The 19375-nt window shown below is 43.9% G+C and overlaps 1 protein-coding gene across 1 annotated transcript in view; it reads right to left on the bottom strand.

Annotated features, from left to right (window-relative positions):
• Positions 1–19375, bottom strand: part of ME3 (malic enzyme 3, NADP(+)-dependent, mitochondrial) — a 56263-nt gene that overhangs the window by 2503 nt on the left and 34385 nt on the right. Inside the window, exons 6-10 of the mRNA XM_009074740.1 lie at positions 14449–14558; positions 3326–3423; positions 2002–2115; positions 1240–1345; positions 514–656 (exon numbers count right to left, since the gene is read on the bottom strand). Of these exons, the coding sequence (XP_009072988.1) occupies positions 514–656; positions 1240–1345; positions 2002–2115; positions 3326–3423; positions 14449–14558 (571 nt within the window). The remainder of the gene's footprint in view (positions 1–513; positions 657–1239; positions 1346–2001; positions 2116–3325; positions 3424–14448; positions 14559–19375) is intronic.

Here is a 19375-nt window from a genome sequence, read left to right as displayed (position 1 = left end):
GAGACAAGGGGTCATCTCTCATGCCAAGTCAATGCACATGACAATAATTCTGCAGTGACATTGGGTACAAGCAGGGTGATGAAACTGTTACATAAACAATTAGGTTGGCAAAACACAGGGGACAGAAAATGGAGGATGGGACATCTCAAACAGCGGTGGGTCAAGGAGGCAAGCACTTTCTTTAGAAGATCACTAAGTAATTCAGGCCGGTAGGGACCCACACTTCTGCTCACAGCAAGGTCAGCTATGAAATCAGACCAGGTTGCTCAGGGCATGAGGTCTACAAGAAGACCTCAAGGTCAGAGACTATGCAAGCAACCTGGGCCTCTGATCCACCTCCTGACTGTCCTCACAATGTGAAAGTTTTTCTTTATTACCAGATTGAACCTCTCTTATTTCAGCTAATGCACACTGTCACTTGTCTGCCCACCATGCACCACTGTGGTTTCCTTGGTACAGTCATGGCTACAGCCTACCAGGAGCACCCAGCTTCCCTCGACCGAGCTCCAGTACCTCGGTGAGGCGGTAGCACTGCTCCGCTGTGCACTCTGCTTTACTTGTGGGGTTGCTCAGGGCAAACACAATAGGCCTCTCATTGAAGGCTGCCATGTCCTTCAACAGCTTCTCAGTGAAAGCTCCTGCAACGGCTGCAACACCTGAAACAACAACAGCAGAGTGAGGCAGTGCTTTCTGACTGTCTGACTTCAGTGCATTGGGCTGATGCCTCTGGAATGCCTCTGTTGGTAAATGAACTATGGGAGGGAACAGGCTTCTTACCTGGAGATGCAGCTGGCTATATTTCTTTCTCGTATTAGGGAGAGACTAAAAGCCTGTCTCAAAATAAAGCCCTCTGCTCATCCAGGCAGACTGGGCACCAGCGTTTTGGCCAGTCTGGTTGCAGCACTTTGCCTTCCAAAAATCCTGCTCAAAGGGCCTGTTGTCATTCTCATCCTGCCTAGCCTGCCAGGGCCATGTTTGTTGCTGAGAGTCCCAGTTCCTGCCTCCTCCAACACCTCCCTCTACAACCCTGTCTGGAAGGGCTCCTACAGCTCCAAAAGAGAGGAAGCCTGTGCCCCATGGTTGAAGGGGAAAGGATATGGAGAACTCAACTGATAAAACGGGGCTAAAAAACCCCGTAATTTTGCTTTGACTAGGAGAACAAAAGGAGACCCTGGAAGAAAGATAGAAACTCTCCTAAGAACTGAATTGACATGAAAGGTCATATTAAGTGAACTCCACCTATAATTGCTGTAGGCTTCACTTTCTGCACAACCTCTTCCAGTGTGTCCACACTGGGGTGGTCCTGGGCAAACATTTCTTTCTCGTGGTTCAGGTGGCTCCTGCCCTGTGAGGAAAAAAGGAGTCAAACTTTGGTTTGTTGGCAAAAGGTGGAGATATAATGTAGTAACTCATCTTCGGTTGATGTCATCTCTTGGCCCTTTACCTAAACCAGATTCCACAGAGCAGGACCTCAGCATCAGCCAGTCAGGCATCGAGCTGTTGGTATAACATTACATTGATCTGGTCTCTGCTCCTCTCATCCACCAAAATACATTGACTGTGTGGAGGAAGGACCTGGCTGCCATATCCTTGTATCTAAAGCACAAATCTCCTCAAGTCTGAGGAGGGATGAGGGAAGAAGCCCTGGAGATGCAGGGAGTACGGAACAGAGCTGGGTCAGACTGTGTCAGCAAGCAGGGTGCAATGTTGCTGTTGTAATACCCTGTATGACATGCAAGATGTCCAGCATGGTCATCAGTGTACCCTACCACTTCAGAGGCCCAGCCCAAAGCACTGCCTTTAGGGCAGCCAGTGCTGCTGGTACACTGTTGTCACTATGAAACCTAGTCCTCTGAAAGCAGGAACAGCTCTGCTGACATCAATACAAATGCAGCCTTTACTCCAGGGCTGTGCAGGAGTCCAAGGTATCTGCCTGCTCTGGCCTCTCAAGCTGGCAGGGGGTGGCAGGGGAGTGGAGCTCATCTCTGGAGACAAATTTACCTTCACAATCAGTCCCTTGGAGTCCACCATCCAAATTTTTTTGATAGCATCCTCTCGTGAAATTCCTTCCTTTTCCATGGCCATGAGGATGAGATGAGCTATGCCCATTGCAGCCTGGAACATACAGTATATAAACACTTAATTGGGGTATCATCATCTTTTGCAGGGGTGGAGGAGAAGATTTTAAATGAGAGATGTTTTGGGTCATCCCCCAGCACTGCACGAAGCAGGGAGACTTTCTGCTCTGTGGTTGAACAGTGCCATGGCGTGGGGCTGATTTAGCATTGTAGGTGCTCCCATAAATAGAAAACCCCACAATCATCCAGCAGAGCAGGCTGCAGGTGAGGCTGGAGCAGTGGAGGTGATACCCTGACAGGTACAGCCTGTCTCCATCATTCTAACCAGCTGCTCCAGGGCAGGAAAAGGGGCAGACACTTAACAAATGTTGGTGTCTATGCCAGTCCAGAGGAACTCAAAGCCAAGTGGGATGGTGGCGTCTAAAGTACCACCAAGAGAAAAATCCTCTTCTCCCATTCCTGCCTGGGGAAGTAGCCTTGCACATGCTGTGTGTGTGTTTGTGGTCCCACAGCTGTGCCTGGACCTCCTGCCCAGCTGGGACTAACAAGGCAGGAGGGTCTCTGTGCCACAGAGATGGTGACCAGCACAGACGTGCCTGGCAGTAGGCGTGGAGAAAGAGAACATTCAATCTTTGTTTTACAGAGGGACAAACAAACAGTAACAGATCCTCCCAAAGTCCCGCAAGGTGGGCAAAAGCCGAGCCAGGTCCTTTACCAACATCTTTAGTCCACAGTCCAGGCTTCAAAGACTTTTCCTTCCACCTCTCTCTTTGAGCAAGGCACCATACAGACTACTTGACTCGTGGCGTGGAGGCTATGTGACTGACTCCAAAAATCAAGGTTGTACTCTTACAGTTCTTTGAGACACAGTCCTTTGGGCTTTACTGCTAGAGAAACTCTGGTTTACACTAAATACCAGCCCTGAGGACTCAAACCATCTTTCTTAATATTCCTGCAGCTCTATGCCTCATAAGGGACTTTCCTAAAGGCACTTAAAACCCCACTGACACATGGGAAGCCTTGTAGCATCCAGGGAGTCTGCCCAGGACTCATGAACCAAGAGGTCACTGAAAGATTGTTGGTAATTTCCACGCAGCAGCAAGATCCACTCCTGCCCAGTGACAAGGAATCTACTTCTGTGCTTTGTTTTCATGAAGCCAACCTTGCAGGAAGATTCATGGTTGACTTTTCTCTCTCCAAATGTGAAATCAGATCATATTTAGGAAGAAGCTAAAGAACATTCCTACCTCTCCAGCTCCCTGGAAAACAAACTTCTGGTCAGAGAGCTTGTTTTTTGTGATCCTTAAGGCTGCAAAGATGCCAGCGACTGCAACAGACGCAGTGCCTGAAAGAGAAACACCATGAGATGGACATTCTGGCAAATGGATTGTCTACCTTGCTGATATGCTGTTAGAAACCTTGTGGTAGGAACCATTCTCTTAGATTCTGGCACTAAAGGATCAGAGTGCCTTCCCTATGCTGAAATCCTTAAATTGCCCTGCGAGGCAGGAGAGCACAAAATTCCCTCTATATACAGCCAAAGAGACACACAATCCTAGAATGCCAGAAGAATTTAATACCTAACTCCCAGGGGTTTAAGATGCAAGAGCAGTGGTCTGAACTTGGGTCCCCTTGTCACAAAATCCTCTGTGATCGTGGAATTAGCTGCCTCTTCTGTTTACCTTCATGGTCCAGCACCATCTCTTGTTTTTTTATTCCCCTAACACTCTGATACACTGACTTAGTGCCATCAGACCTTGCTGCCAAGCATTAAGGAGTCATTGAGAACAGGAGCTGGCCCCAGATTAGTGAGAAATAATGCAGTAAATGGAGTGCAGAGTCCTGGTGTTACAGCCGCTGCAATGTCTACAGCTTTCCAGTGAGTGAGGCAGATGTCCAGACAGAATAAACTTGCCTCTAACCCACATAAAACACATACAGTATTCATCTGATGACCTATCCCAGGTGAAGGAACATGGTGGGAAGAAATCAAATAAGCCACAGGCTAACAGGGATTCAGGTACTAGTGGTATCTCACGTCACTTGGGCAAGCTGGATGCAAGTGTTAAAGGGGACCCGGGAATGAAGGAGAGAGTTTGATCACAAAATTTGTAAAGTTAGAAGGAACCGATAAGGATCATTGAATTCATTAGTTTTACTCTGCAGCGTTTTAAAGGATGCCAGTTTGGATGTGTCCCAGTTCTGATCTGTCCCCAGCTCTAATGCTAGTCTCTCCATTCTTATCTTTAGAAGCTCTGTGAGACATCAGTAAGTCTACAAGTAAGGAGTCATGGGTAAGGCAGGCATTGAACACTTTTAGACTAATAAACCTGATTTCACAAAATTTCCAGCATTTCCTGTTTTCCTGTCCATGTAATCAGCCACTGCATCAGGGTTTCAAGCAGCCAGTGCTTCAGTGAGGTCTCCGGCAGGGCCCTTAGGGCCTGGGGCTGCTGCCAGGCATCTGAACTGCCTGGCCGGGAAACAGCAGCTCATGACCAAGAGCAGTGACACCAGCAGATGGAGCTGCCTCGTCTCTCAAGGACCCAGAAAACAAATTCAGCTTTACCTGCTCCTTTCCTTTAGTGCAAAAGTCACAGCTAAGCTAGGAATCTACTGGTATATCATGGCATAGGGGAATGATTCACTCTCTTATTATTTCCATGCAAGCAGAAAACCTGGTGGGAGTGCAGTTACTCTTCTAGAGAAGTAATTTTATTGCCAGAGCTTATCTTGTTCAGGGAACATATATTAAGCTACTGACAAAGAAAGTCTTTATTGGCCAGACCAGAAGTATTTATCAGTACCATTTGCTCAACAACGTTTTGCATTTATAACTCAGAAGAGTTTAGTTCTCCAAAAATTAATAATTAGTCTCCCTTAAGAGTGCTTCTGTTTTAGCAGAGGTGACAGTGGTTACATTCCTGCAGGAAATGTTAGTGCCATAGTGTCCACACAGGTACATCAGTGCAGAATAGCAGCATCAATTCATAGAATCATAGAATGGCTTAGGTTGGAACTTAGAGATTATCTTGTTCCAACTCCCCTGCCATGGGTAGGGACGACTTCCACCAGAGTAGGTTGTTCAGAGTCCCCATCCAACCTGGCTTTGAAGACTTCCAGGGATGGGGCATCCACAACTTCCTGAGGGTATTGCAAGCATCCATGTCGTAAACACAAAATGGACTGGACTAACAACTGGTGGCTTGTAAGCTTCTTTCTTGAGTTGCTTGAGACACTTGCTTCAGCACCAAGGAATAATTCCCTTCGTTAGCTCATAAAACAGTTTGTATCGTTACATTTCCAGACCCAAACCACCTGAGTTCAGTCAGCTTAAAAGGGAGCTGATGGGGAGGGAACCAGCCACCGAGTGCCCTATTGCTTCAGTATTAACAGGTCAACTCGGACAACTGAAGCAAGTGTATGAAGGATTTCCTCTTGCTTCTTCTGTATTAAATCTCTGCATTTTAAAGATGTATTTAGAGTAGTGTATTTGCCTGGTGAAATACCATTGGACTAGAAAAATTAGAGGAAGATAATGAACATCCAAGGGGTTTAAAAGAACACCAGGTAATTGCCTAGTTTTTAGATTTTGGGTTTTATTGGTGTCACATAAGTAGTCCATGCTCATTCTCTGTATTTTTCCAAGTCTATAATCAACAGGACTGCTTGGCCTGCTGTCATGCCAGATGCTAAGGATGGGACTCCTCTAAACAAACATGTATGATCCTGCTCATGCTCATGCTGAAGCAGACATCTGTACTGGGTCAAATGAAATGCACCCTAAAAGGGTCACTACCATCAAAAATTTTTAAGGGAGACGAGATAACTGGAATATCTGTAGGCATTTCTGTTGCAGACATCTAAACTGTGCAGGAAGGGATCCCACCCTGGCAGTCTGAACTGCAAAGAAGTGGCGAGAGACCGAGGTGCCACAGTTGTCAGCAATGCCCAGCTTGTGACATGCAGTGGAGTATGAACATCCACGCATACACTCACACATGTTCACACACTATCTCCCAGGCTTACTTTGCACAGAAATCCTCAAATCTCTGTGGGAGTGGGGAACTGATCAGAGGAAAAAATCCAGAAGTGAAACAATTACAGTGCAACAGTTTAAGTGTCAGGTCACAGCATTAGCAGCAATAGATGCCTAGGAAGTATTTAAGAGAAAGAAATGCAACTGGAGAAATATCTTGTTTCTCTTGCTCCTGATCCAGGCAAAATTGCTTTATACCCTGTGATTGTCCAAAAGTCTGATGGGACAAATGCTGGTATCTGCAAACCCGTTTAAGTGGGAAATGCTCTTCGAACATTCAGCAGAGGGACTCGAGGTATTTTTTAAAGGCGTCACTAGCAGCAATTCAAGAAGTGGGGTGCATGGAAAGAAAGGGGGCACAGATTCAGTGTGCAGAGCCGTGTGCATTTTGCAGAGCAGAGACCTGTGGGACTGGGTGTGCCATTACTCATCCCCTGCACTTGCACTGCAGCTCTGACTAACAGCAGGACTCTGTTCAGCTCTGCCACTCCTAATCCTCCTTCTCTCTCTCCAATATGTTTCTAATCTTTCCACGTCTCCCAAACTGCATCTCACCCCCATTACTCAAGTAATAAAGTTACTGTACCTTGGCCTCAGCTCAATATTTTTCTTTGATAATTACAATTTCTGAGCATGGAACAACAGAGCATCTCTGTGGAGGAGAGTTCACAGCTGGTTCATGTAATGAATTGGCTAATCATTGTGATTCAGTTCTGAAATAATCACAAAATCAGACTGGGGCAGGGCACCCCTCACCATGAGTTGTGGCAAGAAAAAAACAGCCACCCTTCAACATGTTGGTCTATGTGTTTTCCAAAGAGACTGAGTGCTGCTGCAGCAAGAGCCAGCTTGGCTAGTCTGTATCTGAGGTGTGATATGGAGTGGCACAAAGAAAAGAAAGGAAAGTGCTTGCAAATCATCCTGTCTGTCCAACAGTCGAAGTGAATGCTCAACATGAGATCACAAAATAGCAAGCAGACCTCGGGACCCTCTCTGGGAAGTCCAAAGCAACAGGACCAGCACAGAAAAGAGACATTTAAAACTAAGGTACTCTCAGGAACATGTCCTGTAGGAATTAATCTCTGACACTCAGGCACATTCAGACTATTGTTTAACACTGAGGAAAACCCCTCTGGGGTTGATGTTCCACTTATACTACTTAAGTGAGAAAAAGCCCCAGTAGATGTCAGTGAAGCTACACTGGAGTAAAACCTGGGGAAAGGCTCTTCTCCACAGCACCTAGACACTGCACAGGTGGGAAAGGCTGCAGCACAGAGGCACCCACGCCTGGGGACTTTACCCTTCTTCAGAGTGGGGAGAGCTGACAGAGGGGTGAGCAACTTCACACATAGAGTTAGGGGCAGCACTGGCATGAGTCACCAGGGAAAGTGCTTCTCAGCGCTGATGTCAAGGCTGTGCCATGAGTGACAGCACCCAGTGGCTAAGCAGGAGACATGGGGGGAAGCATGGACCCTGTGGGTGCTAGGGGGGAGGGGTACCCCCATGCTGAGGGCTGGCACTGCCTTGTCACCTGGCCCAGGTGCTGACTGAGCTGAGCTGAGCTGAGCTGAGCATCACCACCATGCTGAATCCTTCTGATAGCAGCAGTGATGGGAACATGCAGTCACACCACTGCCTGTTTCTTCACACAGCACCCATGTGGGTGACTCCCCCTTCTTCACAGCACACTGGTGGAAAAGATGGCCAAATTCAGTCTGATCTTTTTATTTTTTATCCTTCACCCACCTGCTTACACTTTGCCCCATCAAAACCATGCCAATATGAGGGCCCGGGGAACAGCAAACTCCAGTTTAACAGCTTCAGCAAAGGGCAGCCAAGAAAATATATCAAATTTATGGATGAGGAGGAAGCATAGGGCTTTTCCAAATCCTGGTTCACATTAACTCCCTGCAGCAGTCCCGCCCATTACTGGAAAGCAGAGTGGAGCTTGTCCAGATCCACTCCAAATACATAATCAAAAGTCAAACATAACAAAGCTGGAGCAAAAAGCTGCCGAAGTGTTTGCAGCTCTTCCCCTCCAGGGCTGCAGGCTAGTGTTAGCCTTCCTCCACAGGGCCTCTATAAGACATTAAGAAAATAAATCTAAAAATGATGTGGAGTATGTTAGTGAGAAGAGTGGTAAAACACAAAGCATCAGTGTTCAGAGAAGGAACTCGCTCTCTTCAGAAACAGATTTAGGGGCACTGGAGACCCAGAAGAGGTGGCGGCATGGAGAAGAGCTGCCTGACAATGGAGATACCTAATGTAGGTCATCTGTAGGTGCCTGTTTTCAATCCTTCCACTATAAAGTGCTTGGACTATACCGACATCACCTTAACAATAGTTTATAACCATTGCAGTGCTGGCCTGCAGCACTGCCCTCCCTCCTGCCTGCACAGTGCCAGCCTGCACTGTACACTGGTGTGCCAACACAGACCGAACCCTCTTGTCCACACAGGCAGAGCTTATCAGGCAGCTGTCAGCACTTTGCAAGAAAGCATCCCTGTCCCCATCACAGCAGTGGAGACTGTGGATGCTGTTCCATACCAACAAGCTAAACCAGGCTAGAGCACAGTCCTGCACTTCAGTTCACTTTGCCACCTCAGCCTGGACTTAAAACATCACAGATAGCTTAACACAGAGGTGACCTGTGCTGTTCTTCACTGCAGAGGAGGAGTTGGCAGTGGCATCTAGTAAACAAGAAAAACAGCAAACAAGATAAGTGGGAGAGGAGAGGGAAACAAATGTCACAGTCCCCAAAATGACAGAAGATAGGGGCCTGATCTTTAGAGTACTGCACCACTAAGCCCAAGAAACTGGTGCCCGTTTACATCCTGGAATCCGTACTGTTCTGACCTGGCTTGTGTAGCAGTCAGCATGTGACTTCAACACAAACCTAGGAGCTGGCCCTTAACTAGTTCATGTAGTAGCACCAAGGGAAAATGTAGGAGCCTCTTCTGCTGCAGGGCACAGTAGGCCCAGAGGGACTGGTAATGCTGAACCTCTAACAGGACTAAGAACATCTCCACATCTATCTCCAGGTGGAGTAAATCCCCAGGGGAGGCATGCTGCTCAGGAGCTGCCTGGCAGGACATTGCCTGCTTTGTTCTGCGGTACAGTATCGTCCTGCGCTCCCTTCCTATTGTGCTTCTCCCCTTCTCAGCTTCCTGTGATAATTACCGATGCATTTTCCACACCAGCTGAAACAACAAAGTAAGAAACTGTGCCATTTTAATCTGCTGAAATTAGTTAGTGCTGAGCCAAAACCACACTTTGCCTGCTTCTCACAGAACGTGGAAATGTGCCTGTGAAACAGGCCACGTTTGCACATGATTGATTTCTAACTTGCTCAAATGGTTGAAGCTGTTCAGACTTGTGGCACTGGAGTCAGCCTGTTCCCAGCCTCAGCTGAGGTCTGGAGCACTGTTCCTTTAGGCCACGCACTGCTTCCTGAAGTGTCCTGGAAAGGTTATCTGCTAGGATAATGAGAAAGGGTGGTTGGTGGGTCAAGAGATATTTTGAGGCTCATCAGCAGTCACATGTCCAACAACCAAAGGGAATCATTACTCTGATGACTGGAAAAAGACTCAGAGAAGTTCTGCGAAAGGGAGACCCCTCTGAGCACTGCCTGCAGGCTACTTTAGCTGTGCAGGGACTGTGGAAATGCAAAAGGCTGAGTGTTTTTACTGTGGCTAGTGATTTGGGGTTTCCCATTTTGAAGTGCCTTGAAGAAGTCTCATTTGAAAGGTGTAGGTGTTCAGGATTTTAGAAATCCTTTTAGTTTACAGTGTCTCAAACTAGATATGGATATATCTGAAACTCTCAGATTGGTGATTCTTCAGTGATATTTTTATCAGTTCTAGTTTTAAAAGACTGCTACAGACAGCCAGAGCCAGGAGATAACAGAGTTTATGCTTTTGTGCACTGTTCTCTCTGCCCTGTCCATGTGTGAAATGCTTTTGAATTACATGATCAGATCCAATTAATTAAATAACACACCAAAGATTTCTTCACTTTTCAGCAGTTCTGTCTAAACTTGCAGAACACCTTCTGTTGTTCAGTACTGAGTAAGTATCATAGAAGGCAGCTGAGTTGGTCAGGCATGATTTGCCTTGGTAGATCCATACTGTTCTCATTCACCTTCATGCTTCTAGGTGCACCTTCATAGAATCATAGAATAGAATCATAGAATCAACTGAGTTGAGAGGAAATCAACTGAGTTGATTCTATGTAAATATTACTTATGTTCTCCTAACAGCCTGGATGATAAGACAGAGTGCACTCCCATGAAGTTCATGGATGATTACAAATTTGGGATAGCGATTGAAACACGAGTGGGTATGACTATCATTCATAGGGATCTCAGCAGGCTCAGAGAAGAGGGCTCAAGGACACTTCATGAGGGTCAGCAAAGGCAAATGCAAAGTCCTAATGCTTTGCAGAAGAAGACTTAGGAGTAGTGGTGGACAGCAAGTTCAAGATGAGCCAGTGATGTGCCCTTGTTGCACAGGAGGCCAACAGTCTTGACTGTATCAACAGAAGTCTAGGCAGTAGGTCACGGAAAGTGAAATTTTTTTTATATTTCAGCACTCTGAGGTTATCCCTAGACTAGTGTCTCCAGTTTGGGTTTTTCAGCACAAGAAATATATCGACAAACTGAAGCAGGTCCAGAGAAGGGCCACAAATATGACCAGGGTATACAGAGAGGACTGAAGGACCTGGGTTTGAATGGGCTAAATGAACACTAAAGAGGGCATCTCATTTCTGGTTACAGCCACTTTCTGAGTGTTTAAAGAAGCCAGATTCTTCTCAGAGATGCATAATAAAATGATGAGGGGCAATGAACACAAGCTGCAACTAGGGAAATTCCAATTAGCTATTAGGGGAAAATTGCACAAGGAGAAAACTTTGGAACAGGTAGCGCAAAGACTTTGCGAATACCCAGCCTTGTAGACATTGAAAATTTTTTGTCTGGACAAAGCTCTCAGGAACCTGACATAATGCCAAAGCTGGATTTAATTTTGAAATCACCCATTATTTGAGTGATGGCTGGGTGATGTCCAGAGGTCCCTTCCAAACTGACTTCTTCAATGATTTTGTATAATTTCTTGTATGAAGCAGGAATTCAGAGATGCCTGTCTCAGGGATTCACCAGACTTGACACCTTTGTAAGACTTTTAAGTTGTCTACTTTCTGTTTATCAATGTGAACAACTAAGTGGAGCAAAGTTAGAGCAGGAAGAGAAAGAGCAGAAGCTAAAGCATTTGCATGTCACTCCAATTTCTTATGTGCTTCACAGCCTGCCCTGGTACTTTACTGGGAAAAAGGAAGAAGTGACAATCAATTTTCTCCCCTAGAGCTGAAACTGAAGCTGTTGCCCCTTGCATGAACCCAGAGAGAGCTGGGAAAGGACTGATGTCATCACCCCCATAGAGGAAGGAGAAGCACTCCCTTAATGGGAGCTCCCACGCGCGGGCACTGAGAGCCAGCTCCTGCTAGCTCCCAGGCGAATGGCTTTCAGAATAAAAGCAGTCACCTCATCCCAGTTTGTGGTACCTGGCAAGTGTCCCACTCAGCATCAGCAGGCTGGCTCCGACTGGAAGGGGTCTGAGTCACTTTCATTCTATGGGGTTAGGATGGATTTGGAAATACAGTAATTTGTAGGACAGAAAAAAAGAAAAAAAGTAGGTGTTAATATTTTAAACTACTTTTCTGTTTGTGTAGGCACTGAGGCAACAAGAAGAAGGCCTAAGGAAGATTAAGACAAGCAATTTATACTTTTTCCCCTGCATTGCAGTTGTGTGTTTGTGTAGGCACACTGCACCCAGAGTCCCACTAACCAAAGGGCAATGAGTTTAAATTAGTATAGCTCAAGGTCATCACAAGGCCTGATTGAACTTGCACTGTTTGTGCCTAAGATGTGTTTTAAAATCAACACACTTAAAACAATGCTGGCTCAGAAGCTGGGATAATTCAGGCTTCAGGAGATCTTGAGTAAAGTACATCACTTGAGTAAAGTGAATCAGGCCTGCTTAAACAAGGCTTTGTATAATTCTCATTAGTCATTTAAATATCATTTACATTGATCTCTCCCACATTTTAAAGCAGGCAAGTCATGAAACACCAGCATGTTAGAAAAGATTGAGCCTGATGCAAACCCAAAGAACAGGAGGGTGTAAGTAAGAAAGTGGCACTTCCTACTTTTCTCGTATCATCTGGGGATACAGAGGGGTACATTAGGGTGGGAAAATCAGACTATTTATCCCAGCTTCCACTCTGTTGTCTCTGGCATGATTCCAAGACAGAGTAAACTGAGCAGATCCAAGATACTTCAGCTTCCCAAAGGTCCTCAAAAGTCATTCCTGACTACCACTCTAGCTTTGATTCCCCTTTAATTTCCGACAGCTACATAAAAAAAGCTTGAAATAGTGGCTTGCTTCCCTTATCACTTGCCTGTACAAAAGATCAGCAGGATTTGTTTCCTTATCTACTACTGTGAAGTAAGTGCTGGCTAAATGCTTTACTTGAGAATATAATGAAGGTTTACTACTAAGAGGTAAATCCTACTGTTTCAACAGGTGGAACTACAAAGAATTTTCAGGGAACTTGACATCTCCCAGGCACCATGACACACATCTGACTGGGGAGAAGCAGGCAAGGTCTACTTTATGGCAATACTGTTTTACAGCATCCTCCTGGATGTGGTTTGCCCCTCTGGGGGTCATTAACAGGAATTGTCTGAGGCATTCAGCTATGACCTATGGCCAAAAGAAAACTATAAAAAAATACAGTCTCCTGCTTGCCACTCCGACTCTTCAGTTTAGCTTTAATATTCATTTTTCTTCTCTCTGTTAATCAAAGAAACCTTTCCAGTTCACCAAGAAACCTTTCCAGTTCACTAGTTCTGCCAAGAAAACCTACATCCAGGCCCCAGTGTGTGATCTGCCACATCACCTTGTCTCTTTTCTTTTTGACTGCTGAGTCTCTTTAGACTTGCAGAGAAAGCACCTAACCCAAAATAAATATTTACAACATTGGCTTCTTATTATAGCCTTCATCTGCCTATCTTCAGAAAAATTTGAGTTCTTGGTTCCTCCATTCTAGACCTCAATTCAAAAATGTATGTCCTGTGTCCTCTTTTTCTGTGCTTCTCTCTTCACTGAAAGTTTTTGTAGGTGACAAGAACACCTGATGAATCTTCTTGTACAGGAATATCTATCTCCCCATCTCTGAAATGCCTTAAGCTCCTCTGCTTCTAAACCCTCTTCATGAAAGTGTCTTTGAGCAGGTCTATGCATTGCATTACACAAACCATATTCCCATAAGCCAGGGTCTGACTCCTTCTTGTGTCATGACAGATAGGAAAACATGCTACACAGGCTGCCAGATATTACTAGGTAGGCAGCAGATGCAGAAATAGTGCTGGAAAGTCTGCTCACAAAAAAAACAGCATTGTGTGAAAAATGACACTGATGTTTCTTTCAGTCTCTTGCAAGTGTAAGTGAGGATAAGCCCAAACGACTGCAAATAATTAAATTGGAAATTTCTGCATGTTTCAAGAAGGACTAGAATAAAGAAAATATGAAGGGACTCTCAGGAGAAGAACGGGTGGTTTGTAATCAGTTGGGAAGATCCTGTCTATGTCAGATGGGCAAACAGCCCTTCCAGTGGTTTAAAGAGAAGTCAGCATCAGACCAAGATGCAGCTTGCATCCCTCCGTGGATTTGGGCAATCCTGCTGACTACTGAGCCTCTCAGAGCCTGGGAGACATTCTGATTATAACCCCAGCTTTGCCGCTACCATTTCTCTTTGGCGCTGGAAGAGTTATGTTAACCACTCCAGGGGAGCACAGATCTGTTCTCAGATTACTAAACAGTTAGCATCCACAGAGAGGAAAGAAGCTGGTTTACCCTTACATTTGTGCATGTAATAAGGAGGATAACAATAGAGGGACAATGCCAGGATTGGCTAATGACCACCTGGCTCATGGAAACAGAAAACCTTGCATAACTGTTAAAACGTCATCATTGTTTTAGCTAAATTATAGAAAATTAATGGAACTCTCTAAATTACCTTAATAATCTAAAGCACATGATCCATTTTCTCCCTTGAACAGCATTGCTGCAATGAACAGCAAAATCCCTAAAACAATAGAGACTCACTTTTCAACTCAAGACAGCCGTACTTTTGATTATATTTTTAAATGCTCAATGTATAAACTCTAAAATTTGTCAGACATCTGACTATTGTATAATAAACAGTCTCATGATATTAATCACCTCTTCTCGTGACAAGGTGAAGGTTAAATTTGATTTTCCTAACAGTACTTACCCTGAATATCATCATTGAATGTACAGTATCTGTTGCGGTATTTATCGAGGAGACGAAAAGCATTAGCATTGGCAAAATCTTCAAACTGGATCAGACAGTTCATGCCATACCTGCAAGTTAAAGGGTAATTTTAAATGGATAAAAATATTTACACAACATAGGGCAATATATACATCATTTACCAGGGCAATATAGCAAGGGACTCTAGTGCAGAGATAAAAGTAGCATGAGAGAACTGCATGACAGTAACAGCAAACAGGATCACACCCTTCCCAAAGTGCACATGCTCAGAAATGTGGACTCACCAAGAATATATTGTATTCACAACTCAAGTGGCTTCTTACTATGCATAGCTATATGCCTATATATACATATATGCATCTTTGGACTATTGGTACAACAAATTTTCAGTGGTGTGTTTGCAGAGGAACTTACTAAAGTGAAGGACATGCTCTTTTATATTGCAACTGCTATGTTGCAATACAGCAAATCTGACAGCAAAGGGAACACCAGTTAAAGGGACACCACCAAGTGCCTACTTCAAATGTAGGTGGCCAAGAGAGGAGAAAAAGTCTGCTTGTAGGATCCTATGGAGTGAGTGTTTCATGGTGTTATTTCACAGCCACACTTCTTTGCTTTGGAAATGTTTCTCTCCACTAAGTTGCTTTGCAGGAAGCCAGCATGCAATGACAGCTAGTGACCCACAGAGTGAAAAAGCAGGAAATACTTGCAAACTTTCCATAATTGTTCAGTGATATCAGGACAAGTATGCAGTTTATAAATCGGGGAATATTCAGACTGCTTCATATCTATACACTTTCAGAACTTTGTAGGACTCTAGGCTGCATTAAAGCTTTGCAAATAAAATCTAAAAAGGCCATAAGTACTCATTTCTCACACATAAGTGTGATAGTGCAGTGACAGAAGCTCAGGGAATGAGTAATGCAACTATTACCAGCCTCTGGGCTGTAGGCAGCCTGCTGTAGGCAGGTGAAAGGACTCTAAATAGATGCACTGTGTTAGAGACCTGAACCTCTTTGGGACCGTAAGCAGCGCAGAGGCAGCATCACCTTACATAGTTCCCATTCAGGCCTTCCTCCTTTGCCACTGAAATCTGAGGTAGGGACATCCCTACTTTAACCTAGAAATTGATACTGGATAAAACATGCTCCATTTGAGAACTGTCTCCTGTAATGAAAAGGTCTTTTCATGGCAGTCACAGTGTTGGCAGTCAGGTTTTCCTGGAAGGGCCTTGAATTTTTTATTATTATTATTTTCCATTTCAAATATGTCTGTCAGTAAGGAGACAATGATAAGCACATGCATTATGCTCCTTTGTTTGTCCATCATGAGAAACTCTTGCTTCATAAACCTCCTGGTTTAAAAAAGGGGCAGAGGTTGGCTCTTAACACTTTCTTCACATTCTCTGTGCTTTCTTTTAGAAAAGAACCACAATCGGGACAGACATTTTAGTAGGGCCTGTAGGGTAGGACAAGGGGTAATGGTTTTAAACTAATAGAGGCTAAATTCAGCTAGATATAAGGGAGAAATTGTTTACAAGGGTAGTTAAACACAGACGTAGAGAGGTGGTGGATGTACCATCCCTGGAAACATTCAAGGTAAGGTTGGACAGGGCTCTGAGCAACTTGGCCTAGTTGAAGATCAGTTTACTAATGTATTCTCCTCTTATTCATCACTTGAATGTGTAAGGAAAACATGGCTAAGAGGGGGATGACACACCATCCAGAGCATCTGCTAAGATCTCACAGCAAAGAATTAGCAAATCTTTAAGCAACTTCAGTTGCTATAGAAACTATTTCTCTAACACCAGTCTTGTTTATTCATATCACTGTGGAAGTAACATTACTGACTTGCCTAACAAAATCAGTGATCTCAGCCAGCATTAATGTATGTGTGACCAGCTCTGCCAAGAGTGTAAGGGTAGGTGTGTGGGTTTCCCTGACTAAAGACTCAAATTTGCAAGAGCATTAACCTGAACATTTTTTTTTCTCTTTCAGGCACAGAATTCTCTCCTCACTTCCCATTTGTGGTCTGGAGCATGAGACAGTGTGCAAGTTATTTCTATCTATTTTTGTCTTTGATCACTGTTTATTAAGCAGAGCACAAGGGAAGTATGGTGGCCCATAAACACTTCAGTTCTCTTTCTGCCTCTCAGTATGACAGGACAGTGCTGGAATGCAAGCTCTTCTCACTAAGCTTATTTTTTGAAGATTGTTTTCTTTTTCTCTGCAAGATGTCCACTGAGCTTTTTAAAGTATGAAGCCTGTTTTTTTGAGCTTATGTGAGCCTTTGCATTATGTGAGAACTAAAATTTGCACTGATAAAGACCACAAATTGGTCATGGCAAGACCCGAAGACTGGATGCTTTAAATGAAAGAACCAAGTATTTCGGACTCCCAGTTAAAGATGGGAATCTCAGGATGATGATCCTATTCCTCAAGGACTACTTGTGTTACTGGGGTTTTGAGAGAACTTTAAAGAACTTGTGGTGCTCCAAGTCACTGAAATTAAAGACAGGCAGCTGACTTACTGAGTTGCCTTAGATATCTACCAGTTAATGCTCACTGCTCTTTCTTAATGGTACTTTGGCAGCTGCGAGCAATGCTCAATCTTAGGATGACTGGAGCAGACTAAGGATAATTAGCAAGGAGTATGAACAAACCAGCTGCTGGGGCTGTGTGCAGTAACATCCTTCTGAGTATCAACACAATGAGTCAGTTTTACTATCCTTCCTCCACAGCACAGCATCTCAAGATTTGTGTAATTCCTTTCATCCCAAAGGAATTCAGAGCACTCTACAAAGAATATTAGGGTAGCATCCAAAAATAAAATGTAGGCAACTTGGGACTGGAGTACAGAAGTCCTTTAATATGAAACAATGCTTTAAAAAAGTCTAACTCAGGTGAGAAGGTGAAGAATGCATGTTACTGCAAAGGGAAAGGGTGGCCAGAGAGCTGCTACATCTACTGGAATCTGGCCAACAAAAGGCAGCTCAGAATGGGATTTCTTCCACTACCTTTACATATCTAAAAGTTGGTTGTGTAATGCCCAGCTGGACAATTCTGACTGCCCTCTCAGACAACAGACAGAAAGGGCACAACCAGCAGCAACTTCTTTGAGCTAGTCTAAGTGGACTAACTCAAAGAAGTAGAGCAGAATTAGAAAACAGAAGTAGGTAATATCTGTGGAGAGGCCTTTCTTCACAGTCTCTATGAAGACAGACTAAAATGACCAACTTAAATTTAGATATCTAACTTTAGACACTTAAATTAGGAGAGATAATCTAATATGATCTAATTATCACAGCTGCTTAGGAAAATATTAAATATATGTCATGCACTGTAGGCCATTGACTTATCACCCTTTCAACAGCAATGCTATAGCACCTTTCAAAGTCTGTGATTTCTCTGTTGATCTTCACTATAGAAGTTGCCCTGCTCCATCTCTCATGTATAGTATCCAAGTGGTTCCCTATCAACGTACACAGAAATACCTGAGGATGGAATGACTTTTATTGGCCAGTCTTCCCCCATCATAATGTTTTTAAAATGAAAACTGGACTTTGACAAAATTGATTTTGCAAAATTGTTGTGTTTCATTTGAAACATTGTACTTCCCATTAAGAAACCAAAATGAATTAATTGTTTTTGAAAGAATCATTTTAAATCAGGTATGGTATCAAGCCAGCTAAGAAATTTTACTCTGTTTAACCTGTGACATCTGATATGAATGCAGACCCTGTTAGTACACACGTGCTTGCTGTCTAGAGGTACAGGATGCCTTTTAACAGAAAAAAATGATTGTAAAGTGAGTATTTGAACAAGGATTTCTGAAGATGCCCTCCAGGACATTTAAATATTTTTAAATTTGTAGATAGAATTGAGGCCAGCCCTGCAGAGAGATCTTGTGACCTGCTGTGGTAGGAAGAGGCTCCTGAGGTTAGTCTGCCTGGCTTGTCGCCAGTTCTCATAGATTCTTCTGCTGATCCATGTGACTCATCTCCTAACTTTCAGCTCGGAGCCTGAAGGAGATTTTGAAGCCAAGAGCAGCAGGTCACATCAGGACTGAATGTTTTCCAGGCCAGGAAAGGCATAGCCAGCTGAGATTGGCTCTCTCCAGTAATCTCATCCTGACTGTCAATGACTCATCTTCTCTAGAGCATTCTATCATCTTCTTGGCACCTGGGACATGAGTAGTTAAACAGCCAGGATCTGACTGCCTTTATCTAAAAGGAAAGCTCAAAGGTAGACTATCAGGATTTCAAACTGACAAGGTACATTGAAACAGAGCAAGTGCCCATCTCTAGTTTGATTTCTTCCATTGTCCAGTTCTTTCTCTTCCTTTCAAAAAAAGGAAGGTTTTATTTTTTGACCTTGTATTCAAAGTGTTCTCATTCTCTTGGGCACACTGCAGTGTGCATTTCTTGGGATCTCTGCAGTTCTATGTCTCCCTGTGGAACTGGAAGTTTCCCCTTAGCATGAGTCACTCTTACATTTGCAGGCTGTCAGAAAGGATGCTTGGACAGAGGTGTTTTTGAAAGAATTCAGACATGTTGAAACTTGGAACTGGTGACACTACAAGAGTCATTATTTAATACCATCACCATGTCTCCTGGTTCACTGTTGGCTGCCTGACCACCATCTGGGGGACCCTATTCTCTGCCATCTCTGGAATCAATTTATTCATTTTAGAGAACTGGAAACAAAAATACATACTTTGTCAGTTCTTCCTCATAAAAAAAATAATTCACTGGTCTCTCGTGGTAAAGATAATATTGATGTCTCATTAGTTTGAATATTTTGAGGTTTTGTGCCATAAATAATTATGACCCAAATTCTGGCTTTCTCTCTCATACCTTGCAAAAATCTTCCTGCAAAAGTAGCCTCACTGGGAAATGCTCTATAAA

The sequence above is a fragment of the Acanthisitta chloris genome, unplaced genomic scaffold (genome assembly GCF_000695815.1).
Source record: "Acanthisitta chloris isolate BGI_N310 unplaced genomic scaffold, ASM69581v1 scaffold5395, whole genome shotgun sequence".
In the NCBI taxonomy this organism is placed as follows: domain Eukaryota; kingdom Metazoa; phylum Chordata; class Aves; order Passeriformes; family Acanthisittidae; genus Acanthisitta; species Acanthisitta chloris.
This window is presented reverse-complemented; position numbering and strand designations above follow the sequence as displayed.